General features: G+C 44.2%; 1 protein-coding gene across 1 annotated transcript; it reads right to left on the bottom strand.

Annotated features, from left to right (window-relative positions):
* Positions 1–2,026: 2,026 nt before the first annotated feature.
* Positions 2,027–12,178, bottom strand: luc7l3 (LUC7-like 3 pre-mRNA splicing factor). The gene is made up of 11 exons (XM_036552430.1): positions 12,080–12,178; positions 11,192–11,258; positions 10,966–11,005; positions 10,703–10,847; positions 9,799–9,873; positions 9,371–9,475; positions 8,329–8,490; positions 7,135–7,523; positions 6,440–6,636; positions 5,647–5,873; positions 2,027–2,500 (listed from the first exon to the last, which is right to left on the bottom strand). Exons 1-10 carry the CDS (start codon positions 12,176–12,178, stop codon positions 5,680–5,682), a joined length of 1,473 nt encoding a protein of 490 aa, XP_036408323.1. The 3' UTR covers positions 2,027–2,500; positions 5,647–5,679.

Here is a 12,178-nt window from a genome sequence, read left to right as displayed (position 1 = left end):
AAATCCAGTTGCTAAAAATCAACTAATCTTTCGTAATATTTAAAACAGTAGTCATTCAGTGCTGTCTGCGTTCCGGAGGACCACGCATAGATCACAACCTGAATCCTGTAACATTCCCGAGTGCTGCTTGGTGCTATAAAGCGTTCCCACAGTCAGTTCAGCTTGGGTATTGCCTGGAAAGTTGTGCTGGATTCAACTTTTACGTCACCGCCAAAGGGAAGATTTCAGAGACTTCCTCACTGCATGTTGAAGGAGGGGAGTAACGCAGTCAGCTTGCTACACGGTCTGCGTGGGTGTTAACAGGGTTGAACGAAAGCTACCGTGTTCAAACACTTTTACGAGTAACACGTGTGCTGTCGTGCTTAGTGTCTTTTAATATTCTTTCTGGTTTTTTTGGTGCCATGCAGTTGCATACATGTTTGCCTGGGTGTTTTAGTTACCAGCTCTGCTTCTAAACCCCACTGAAGATCTCCTCGATTCAGCCACAGAAGGGTGTAGCTATGCCACCTGCCACAGTAGAAAGTACAGTGGTACAGAAATAGCTCACTGAAGCAAGTTAATCTATTTACACCGTATGTCTGCGTTACACGGTGATGTCATCGTCACCTCGAGATAAAAAGGTCACATGAACAAGCACCTGTTGATTCCATCACGATAGGAGGACGCTGTACGCTCAGAGGGGAGGAATATGTCCAGCAGAGAAATAATGGGAACATCGCAGAATACCCACTCTTCATTTTAAACAATACGTTCCTGAATCTTACCATCTGACCTTTGATCCCGTAAAGTTTTTAATTTGCAGGCCCTTCTGCATATTACTTACATAAAATCAACCCCCTCCCACCCCTGCCTTCTCTCAAGCACACATTTATATTTCCACTGAATGAAGTACATTATAAATTATCAGGATGTTGGCTTGGCAAAAAAAAAAACTTATTTGGTTAAACAGGTTGTGCTCCATATGGGAAATGGCATGTCTAATCCTGTAAATGAATCTTTAAGAGTGTTTGTATCCTGGAACACAAAAGGAATGAGATGTCCTCGTCCTTGTTGGAAATTCCACTGTAAGAGAACCAGACACTTGTCTGGCATGAACACACTTCTAGAAACATTTCAAACAGCCAGATCACCTTGTTTGCAATGTATTTGCAATAATCTCCTTGTAGTATGTATTTCTGTTTCACCATAAACCAAAAAAAGTTCATTCATAACCCAATGAACATTCCACACACAACTGCACATACACAAACATCCCCCAATGAGTGCTGAAAAACATTAGAATTCCTAAGAAGAGAACAGAAGAGATGGATAAATGTGTAGCAGTCAGTCATGCAGCCCAGTGTCACTTAAGAGAAATATCTGGAGTCTGCGGACACCATCTTGTGTACAAGTGTGTGTGTGCGGGTTACAAACATCACAGACACATTCATTTAACATGCAAAAAGCTACTTGTGTGTGACTATGCAAGAGTAGCATAGGCTAGAGAACAGCTGCCATACCAGCTAAAATTCTTCATTGACAAATCAAGCCCTTGAAAACCTTTCAGCTCTCCTCCTCATGTGTAAAGCCCGCCATCTAGTGGCCATGATAGATAAACGGCATCACTTGCATATGGTAATAGGACATTATGAAAACTGAAGAAAATCAAAATAGAGCAAATCTACCATGACTGCTGACTTGGTAAAAGAAATGACATTCACAAACATTATAATGTAACCCTTGTTTGAACGAAGTATGAATAACCATGAAATTTCTGTTATTTGTGTTTGTTTTTTCATCTGAAGGAAGTGGAATTGTCACTCAGAGCTGAGTGCTATGGTATGGTTTGAGAGTTGTTCCACCTCCATCAGACTTTTAAAATGGAGAAATGGGAAAAATGACAAGTTTTGAATTAAGCCACAAAAGAGTGAGAAAACAGCAGGAAAGAAATGTCCTTTTTATTCATCAACACAAATTTACAGGTTTTAAAAACAGAAAAAAATAAAAATCAGTTCATTTCTCAAAATTTGTATCTCAATTTGCCTTAACACTATGGGAAAACAGCCAAAATTAAGTCATACTTCAAGTGAGGAAACCGTTTGGTGTTTACATTTGAAATACGGCACAAACGCTTCGACAAACTGATAACTCACATTAAAAAGTCGAAGTAGGACCTGAAGTTACAAACCTAACAATCCACATGTACAAAAGCGATTCTGTTACTAAATGGAGGTCAGAAACCGAAATGACAGAAATGAGCCGCAAACTCCATGTGCTTCTGAGGAGGAAGGGGTGGGTGTATGCGTGTGGTGTGTTTGTAGCAGGACATGATGCAAAGAAACAGGAAGTCCTGAAATGAGCTTGGAGGAGGGGGCAACCAATCTATGTTACATGACTGTTTCTCTGTTCCTAAGCCACTACAGCTGTGGTTCACCTTTTATCTCTTAAAGCAGCATGTTGGTGGGTCAGGATCAGGACAAGAGGTCTTCAGGTCTTCTTACCCCCGACGTCCCATCAGCCCCTGACATGCACAAACATTCAGAGAGTGCACTGTTAGTGCATTCGTCTCCCCCACCACCACCTCCACCTCAGTCTCCGCACCTGCACTTCACAACAATGGAGGCTCCCTTTAAAAAGCCCTGCCTCAACAAAAGCATTCACTTGTCAATCACCTTTCACCTGGAGATTTTTCTTTTAAGTATGTTGTAAGTTGGTTAAAGGTCTGGATCTATTTTGCAGTATTTCAGATGTTTCACCATTTTGTTACATGGCTGCGCTAAAATCTTTGACGATTTAATCGGCATGACTACAGATATTCTATTTACTGAACAGATATTACACTCTCTTTGGCTCGCTGTACGTTTACGAAGTTCCGGTGCTGTCCACATTGCTCATGGCAGTTATGGCTGTACCAGTCTGGCCAGCCCCTCATGAATATTCAGCGATGAGACCGCAATCGTGACATTTTTTGCTTTGACAATGGCAGACAAACTTCACTGTTGAGTATGCTAAGCTAAAGATGTGTTTAATGAATACAACATCTGTGCTTTGGGTTTTTCTGGACAGCTGTCCTTCCTTGTGAAACAGTTGGCGTGACATGGTGTTAACCATGATTCCGATGCTGTTATTAACTTGCAGGTGACTTGTATAGCTTGCATTTCATGGAGGAAAATATAGTCTCACTCATTTTCCAGCCACTATAGAAAATGACAAATCAATATCTTTTTCCACTCCATGAACTTCTCATTGAAACGCCCCATGTCCATATACCTCAAAGAGGTAAAATGCTATTAAAAACAAAGAACCTGGCATACTCTCAGTGTTGATGCGAAGACCTGCCAAAGGTGTGCAATTCACTGTTTGAATGCAGGTACAGCGTGGTCCACCACTCCGGAAAGATAACCAATCTGCAAAGTGCCTTGTTGTGCATTTTTCCCAAATGTCAGGCTCTTGCGTACCCACTGTCTGGGTCTGTGTGTGATGACATCACAAGAGGGCTGCATCATGTCATACATAGGGTGCTAGACTTCAGAGGACAGTTTTGTGAAAACCAAAAAATCCTAAAAGTACCATCATTGAAGGCAACAATACTTCCGTGTACTGTAACCCCTTGGAATCAATGAGAAGTAAACGGAAGGAAAAAAATGGAGATGATTCTATAGATTCTATATATGGAAGATTCTATACTTTTAAGAATACAATGCTTTGCAAGATTAACTGTAAAGTTGTTAAATTTTACATTTGCCATGAAATCTTGAGGGAAAAAGAGCTAGAATACGAACAAGAACCAGGCCGGCTTTCTGCCCCACAGTTCAACATTATGGCACTAATTTTTCTACTTTGAGCTTCCAATAGTGGGAAAGCCCTGTCTGATGCAAGGTGACATTGCTCCTATTGATCCTTGCTGGGTTATAATACTACGCTATTCTGTCATAGTTACATTATTCTTCACGATAACATTTGCAAAAAACATTACTGTTGGATGCTTATCTTTTAGCACCATTTTTAGCTTGATGCTCAATGGTGTTAATAGTTTTTGTGTACCTGTGTTCAGTTCTTCCTGCTGATGTAATGTGCATTTAATTCATCTAGCCATTATGGTCTAGGAAGTTGGTCTAATAAAGTTACATAAGTTACATACATAAATTATCTTTTGAAATCAATACTGGACTACTGAGATTGTATTGAGAGCTCTGAATTTACATCTGATGTCAGAATTAATTTTCCTTTCTCAAGTAAAAGTTATGTACAATGACAGACAGTGGGGTCATGGACTCCAAAATGGGTGGAACAATCATGTGCTATCTGAATCATATCTGCCATACCTGAACCAACTGTAGGGCAAGAAGCAAGACTTTCTGATTGGCAGCACATGGTAGCTCCATCCATCATGATCCCTCATAATGACTTGCCTCAGTTCAAATAAAGGAAATGAGTAACTAAGCTATTTTGAATATGACCAGCCGGGGGGTGTAACTAGGTTCATTTGTGAGGTCTACCATCTCAGGGTCACTAATAAAATGTATGAAAACCTGCAAGTTAGTTAATACACAAAAAAGAAAAACTCTAAGTAGACTATCAAGCATAACACAAGGTGCTGGGAGGGTGAGGCCTAGGGAGCCCCAACATGGCTGGAGAAACTTGCCAATATGAACGAATCACAGGGTTTTGTCATACGCAGCAAAGTTCTGATTGGTTCAAGAGCTCTGTGACTGACGTCCACCCATTACAGGACTCGCGCGACTTCACCCTCGTGTCACTATACAAAACCACATTATCAAACTCTCAAAGCTGATACAAGAGCATTCAAACACTGAGGTGTGTAGAGAAAGGAGTACCTGAGGTGAGTACCTGTACAGTTTGACAGTATCCTTGATTTTTTATTTGGCTTTTGATGAGGTCGCTCACAACGCCAACGCTGTGTGAGGTATGGAAGTCGACTGAGATAACTGATTAGCCCTACAGTACGCTTCCACCGGCCCAGTGCTAACCGGCTCTCAACTCGAGAGCAAACTGCACTGGAATGCACAGCAGTGATGCAGAAAAAAAAAAAAGATTGCTCGCATCCATATCATGGGAAAAAAAATATCAATAAGACCGACACACTGTATATCACAAACAGAAAGATCCTCTCAGCACGTTTCAGTGGCATTGATGGGGTAAAGAAAGCATTTACAAAAGGGAAGATTTAAAATTCCGGGCAAGTAAATATGCAAAATTTTACATTTCTGATACAGCAAATGAACAAATCAAACCTATACATCATTACACACATTGGTATAAGTGTGATCGATGAATAGATATTTGAGGTTCTGTATAAATTCAATAAATATATCTATATTTTTAAATTTTGTTGCCCAAGTCATTTAAAAATGTGCATAACTGAGACAAGATATGGTACCTCCAGTATGTTTTGCAGGGATACAATGGCCTTCACTTCTGGCTCTGAGATTGTACTTTCTTCTCATGGGTCTAGTTCCACATCTTTGGTGCATACTTATGCTGCACTTTTAAAATAGACAAAAACGAAGGGGGTGGGTTGGGTGGGCGGGGTTGGGGGGAGGGGTATTAAAAAAAAAAAAGATCAACTAATAGGAAGATTGAGGGGAGGGGGAAAGGGGAGGGGCAGACCCATGGGGTGGACACGGTGGGGTGACCTGCACTTACCTGGGCCTGATCTGAGGTCCTATCAGATCAGTTTTAATTGGACTGAGTGTCACCTTCAGAATGCATGTCTTCGGCCGCCCCGTTTAGCTCGGCCTTGGGGGCGTCCGCCTCCGTGGGCTCCCATTTGGGGACATCAGCGGCCTTTTCCTCGCCCGATTTTTCCTCACCCGCTGGCTCCTCGGTCCGTGGCTTCTTGCTGCTCCTCTTTTCATCTACCTCCTTCCGGTCTGCAGGGGGGACAGCATGGTTTGATTTCAGGGAAACAAGTATAACCACATTGGTAGCTAAGCAGCTAGCATATGTGGTCAAGTTCAAAATAAACATACTGACAAATGCAACAGACTTTGTTGTGCTATAAAATATGTCTATCATTACATTTTCTCACAGGCCTCAATTTTCAGTTAATTGCTGGTTAATGAAAAAGCGAGAAAGGCATTTGATCTAACTGCTGTGGAGCATTCTCTTCAACATCTGAGTGACAAGTGTTACATTTTTTTATTCTTTCACATAAGTTTGGCCACTGAGTAATTAGTGAAACAAGCAGAAAAAAATGTTAAAGACTAAAAAAATCCAGAACAAAGACACAAATAAAAATAAACACATGATTAAATAACCCGTCATGGGTGAAGCACTAGGGCAATTAAACTCAGTGATTAAAGCTCTCTGTTGCTTACCCTCCTGAAGATGTAACAGACCCTATTTGTTCACAACCTGTGCCGGCTGACAGCAAGAAGTGAAAGATAGCGTACACTGGACAGCGTCCATTTCAAGCCCCTAACAGTGCCCCACTCACCTTTGTCCTTCGACTTCCTGTCTCGGTCTCGGTCTCGCTCGCGGTCTCTGTCTCTGTCTCGGCTGCGGCTCCGGTGCTTGTGGGTCTTGCGCTCAGAGCTGCGTGACCGGCGCCTCTCACGGCTGCGGGAGCGGTGCTTCCTCTCCGAGCGGTCCCGGCTACGCCGCCTCTCCCGGTCCCGGTCCCTGTCCCGGCTCCTGCAGACACACACAGCGCCAACTACCATTAGCGGAATTCAATGTTCCACACCACCACACAACAGGTGGCCCACAAAATTCTTTCTGATGCATTTTTGCACTGAAAGACAAGATGAGCAATAAGACCTAATTATTTCATGACTCCATCACAACATCACTACTTGATGACTCTGACCAATTGTTCACTAATAAATAGGAACCCTCTCACAAGCTGGACCTACTAACATTCACTGTACAGGGCCACTTATCAGAAAATGCTTACTGAAACCCAAGTAGTCCCTGAACAGCTTCAGTGCCTGTCCATCCATATAAATTGTTAATGTGTGTGTGTAAAGTAAGTATGATAAAGCTGCAGCTATGTTTTCTGAAACTACTTTTTCAAATTAGACGAGCTGTGTTGGGAAATATTCACTGTGACCAAATCCTACCTAATAATCACTATTAGCTTTCACACCTCTGCACAGTGCTGGTGGCTGGGCAGTCGAGCTGATGCGGTACCTGCTGCGTTTGCGCTCCCGGTCTTTGCTCCTGGACCTCCTTCTCTCCCTGGACCGGGTCCTCCTGCGGTCCGAGGTTCTGCTGGAGTGGCGACTGTGGGAGTGGCTCCGCCGACCGCGCCGATCCCTGTCACGGTCCCGGTCCCGGTCTCGTTCACGGTCCCGATCACGTTCCCGCTCACGATCCTTCTCCCTTTCCCGTTCCCGTTCCCTCTCCTTCTCACGCTCTTTCTCTCGCTCCCTCTCGCGCTCCTTCTCGCGCTCCTTCTCTTTCTCCTCTTCCTCCTTGCGCTTCCTCTCGCGTTCCTCCCTCTCACGCTCACGCTCCTCCCTCTCCTTCCGCCCCCGCTCGTCCCGCTCTGGGTCCTCCGACCGCCGCCGGAGCTTCTCCTGAGGGAAGGGGGGAGGGGATTGTCGACATGTCAGAGCGCTGCTCGGATCACATATGAATACCAGAACCTTCCAGATCATTATCAGCCAATGCATGCCTCGCTTGGTGTACATTAATATCTACACCTGGCAATGCAGCATTAGCTTTTCACAGACTGTGGGAAATATGACCATTTTTGTTAACTTGGCACCCCTGACTTTTCACAGTGAAAATGTGTTTATTCCTTTTTTGCATTTTCTCCCCTTTTCACCCAGCTGCAGTAGTAAGAAACTATTTAAGCTTGCCACCACTGCTTGTCAACTGCTCAACCCATATTAGAGCACAGGGAAAGGCACGTGCAATCCTGGGATACACATGTATGCCTACAAAGACAACTTTCCACACTACACACTAAGTCCCACAGGGCACCAGGAGGCAAACGCCTTTGGAGGAGAGGCATATCCTCCTGACTGTACCTGATTAATTCACACGTGCCCAGGCAAGTCTCAGGGCACACAGATGGAGCGCAGAGGGGACCCTAGCCCACCTCCTCCCTGATGTGGGACCCCGGTCATTCTCTGCCAATGATACAGCAAGTCTCTTAATTGTGCCATAGGTCTCAGTCTGCATTTCAAATAAGTGATTTTACTGTCTGAGCCCCTGGGGAGAAAGGGGTGGAAATATTCAAGGATTTTTTAGAACCAGTGGACACCTGAATTTTAATGTAAAGCGATGCCAAATGTGCTGAGCCTGAGCCTTTCAATTTTTCGGTGCTCGGCTACTGTAGACTGAAGGTGACCCTATCAGCCAAGGCAGGGCTCTTACTTTCAGCTCCTCCACGGTGGACTTGATTTTGGCATAGCCCATGTGCTGCTTGCCCATAAGATGGTCATCCACCCGAGACTGCGCGTCACCCACGATGAGGAAGGCCCCGCACACCTCGCACACCTCCATCTGCTTCTCCTGGGCCGCAAAGCTCTCAATTGTCTGAAAGGAGAGGCCCAAGCGGTTCAGTTTAAAAAAAAAAAAATCAACACTTAACCATGCCTATACATGGTGGGGAGACACAAAGTGCAACAGTGTGAGTGTGACGCTGAAGAATTCTGGAAGAAATCTGAGAGATCTCAGAACTGGGTTAGGCATGACTGTATACTAATCTGCCTGCATTATCTTTGACAAGCTAAGGAAAAAAAGTGTTTTGGGGCCAGAGATAAGATACAGCTCTCTTCTTCCAACTTATGTATAAAGAACCTTCTTGCATACAGTGAAACATTTAACATCCAAAAACAATCTCTAGTCAGGATAATAGACTAATTGCATGGGGGAAAATAATCAGGCATCACCAGACACAGCTGTCAACATGGTAGATTTGAAATTCCTTCTGCCTTACAAATCAACCCTGAAAAGTAACTGCGCTTGAATGTACAGGTTAATAATCTTCATGCTGAAAAAGTTGGTTACAATGATTAAGTGGGTGAAATTGATAAGGCTTTAGAACTTTGGAATACAAGAAATAAAAAAAAAATGCTCTACTCTCCAATAAAGGAATTGGCTGTAAGAGAAAGAGGGTCCCTTACCATCTGTGTGTCAGACATGCCTGGTTAAGCTACACAGCTATGTCCAGTGACAACAATGCACTAGACAAGTACGCACGGGCTGCTTTTGATACCAGGAAGGACTTTGTCACTCCCTTGTGTGATAAATACCCACTGCACACTAACTGTGCTTGCAAATCACCTGCTTATGACAGCTCATTCAGAGCACAGCTGTTGATGTGGGGCTTATCTTATGGCTACCACCAAAAGCATGAGACAGAGGGTTCTCTCTAAACAAGGAACAATCCACCCATTAGAAACAAGCCACTCACAGAGGGCGTGGAGCTCAGCAGCTCCCTCTCGTCCTTCAGCTGCTCCACCAGCTTCATCATGCCCTGGGCCTCCTCCACGCGGCCCTCCGAGCCCAGCTCCTCGATCTGCACACCACAACAATAGCAAAAACAATCTCCCTCAACACCATGAACACACACATCTAAATATACGTAATGTAATATCCTACACCTGGGATGGTTCTGCCCTAGCTGTGTCCATCTGAACATTTACATGGAGCTCATGTCCAAATGCATACTGCCTACTTTATCCAGACAATATGAAATTTAACCACCAATCAGACAGACATAAAGGGATCAGTTAGGTAAAATACTGATTGACAAAACAGGAATCTTTTCAGAGGTGGTGGTGTATAAACCCACTGCAGTGCAGGCAACACTGAACAGAATGGTTGCTGTGGATACCTTACCTGGAGCACAAGCTCCTCAATCTTCTCCGTTAGGACCTGTGCTTTCTCCTCGTTCTTCCCAGATGGCCCCGGGCCCTGACGGACACAAGACAGATCACAGCAATTACTGCATGTACAAACCTGCCTGAGGTTCCTAAATAAGGTGCAGCTAGTGCTGTCAAGCAACGATTCCGAATTCCGAACATTCTACTAGGGCTGCACGATATAGCCGTCGCAATATATCGAATAGCTATTTTTAGCGCAATAACAGCTATCCGCAGTATGTGACGTTAGGTTTCTTCCCATATTTGTTTTCCCTTTAGTCATACCTGATGCGGGAGCACACCTCCGAAGTTCAGTGAAATGCTTCCAGGGCAGAAAAATTGTAACTTGTATCTATATTTTGGTTAACTTACTTATTAACTTTGAAAAAGACATATCACATGTTTTCACTCTTTATCTTTGTAGCCATGTGTTTCTATCTGGGGATAGAAATTCTGGCTGGGGAGCAGGGGAGGCTCTCTTTGTCCGTGCTGTGGGCTTGCATAGGCTAATTTCTTTGTTTGGATTTTAAAATTATTGGTTTTAACCCTTTGTTTTTGGCTAATTTATTAGAAAAGTGGCGGCCAGCTTCTCTACTGGCTGGGTGGACTAAATCATAAATGGGCCTTAAGGCTGGCCCACAATGCATCTGCTATGCATACTAAATCACCATTGCAAGGTAAATGGATGATGGCATACGTGAGAACGTAGAGCAGTCAATTCAGAAGAAAACAACACATCTATCATAACCGCCACTAGCGGGTCTGGGGCTTCTTACGGATCAAAGGAGCTTTCCAATATGTACAGGTCTCAATTTGTGTTGCATTCATGGTCAACAAAATTAACCAAAGGACTGTCAGTGAAGGACGACGGCGCCGCTCACCCCGGAGTTCTGCTGCGTTTGTGACAGCGCCAGGCGGGCGTGGCCTCTCCGGATGCGCCGCTCCACTTCGGCCAGGAGGGACTGCAGGTAGCGCAGGAATTCCCTCTCGTAGCCCTCCTTCATGAAACGAGAGCTCTTCTCATACCTGCGTGACAGCCCCGCCCCCGCAACACACACACACACGCGCGCATACATTAGTCTAGCACCGCAAGAACGGAGAACACCAAAGGGCTGTTAAGCTGCCGACAACATGTAGCGCTTACATTTTCCTCAGGTTCTCATCGTGGATTTTTTCGCATGGACCTGGACGGGGAAAATTCATTCACAAAACCTTTAGCATTGAGACAGGAGGAGATACAATTAACCAAATGTTCATGATGGCACTGCTGAAGCACGTTTCTAACAGACAATCAATGTTAGCCTAGCGCACACGAAATTATTAAATTAAATAATTCATTAAAATTATTAAAAATCCATTGATGTACTTACCTAGATCAGACCGTGTGTTTGTAAACAATTCCGCTGGACAAAATCCACACAGGTAATATTTACAAACCTATAAAATAACCAACAATATTTATGTTTGCACAACATAAATGGCTGGTCCAAGTCAGAAATCACGTGACCGAATTTCAGTTCGATTACAGAGGATACCTGCAATCTGAGCCTAATTGATAAAACTGAGGAAACTCATTCTGACCGCAAGTACATTAACCACATACTACTGAAATGAAACTGTCTCAGATTTAGTTGGAGAGCTAACGTCTCCACTCGCTGTGACACGCACACACACACTGTGCACTTCAGCTTCTGATTTGGTTAGCAGCTCGACCTGCCAGCTGCCACCCGACTGTTCATGTTTATCTCACTCCCGCTTGAAACAGCGGCGGAACTGAAACCCGCGACACTGTCCAGAAGCCAGGGAGCCGCTACTGCGTAGTGAGCACTGAAGCTAGCCAACCGTGAGCCCACGAATTAGCTGATGGCTGTGAACTCCATCCGTTCTTAAAATACAGGCAGCAAACTAATTCCACAAATGGGTTAAACAACTGAGTTACCTTGCTATACTAGTCAGATAGTTGACGTTGCCTATAATGAAGACACTAATATTACTGCTGTACTCCCATAACGACTTAAGTGAGCTAACCAACTGGCTAGCTACCCAGTCATTTCTCGCCCACTGGCACGCATAGATAAAGAGACACCGAAACACCTAGCTACGTAAAGGCGACACCTCTTCCAATTGCCTTGTCCCTGTATAGCTATTAGCTAGTCACCAAGCAAACTGTAAAAACATCAACAGAACAGCCAGACTGGCCAGACCACTGACTTTTGAACTATAGTTAGCCAGCCTGCTAAGCTGGCGAAGAAACTTACGGTCTCATGGTCCCAGCGGACGTTACATCGTTTCTCGTCGGGAGCCAAGTTTCTATCTCTGCCCATTAATTCATCGAGTAATTGGGCGGCGGATAACAT

This window comes from Megalops cyprinoides, chromosome 19, assembly GCF_013368585.1.
Source record: "Megalops cyprinoides isolate fMegCyp1 chromosome 19, fMegCyp1.pri, whole genome shotgun sequence".
In the NCBI taxonomy this organism is placed as follows: Eukaryota; Metazoa; Chordata; class Actinopteri; order Elopiformes; family Megalopidae; genus Megalops; species Megalops cyprinoides.
The sequence above is the reverse complement of the archived record's forward strand: the minus strand, read 5'-3'. Positions and strand labels throughout refer to the sequence as shown.

Coding starts and splice junctions, on each gene's coding strand:
- luc7l3 (XM_036552430.1), bottom strand. CDS start 12,178: ATGTTATCCGCCGCCCAATTACTCGATGAATTAATGGGCAGAGATAGA. Junction 9,874..10,702: donor AAACGCAGCAGAACTCCGGG/GTGAGCGGCGCC, acceptor TGTGTCCGTCAG/GGCCCGGGGCCATCTGGGAA. Junction 5,874..6,439: donor CAGGAAGTCGAAGGACAAAG/GTGAGTGGGGCA, acceptor TCCCCCCTGCAG/ACCGGAAGGAGGTAGATGAA.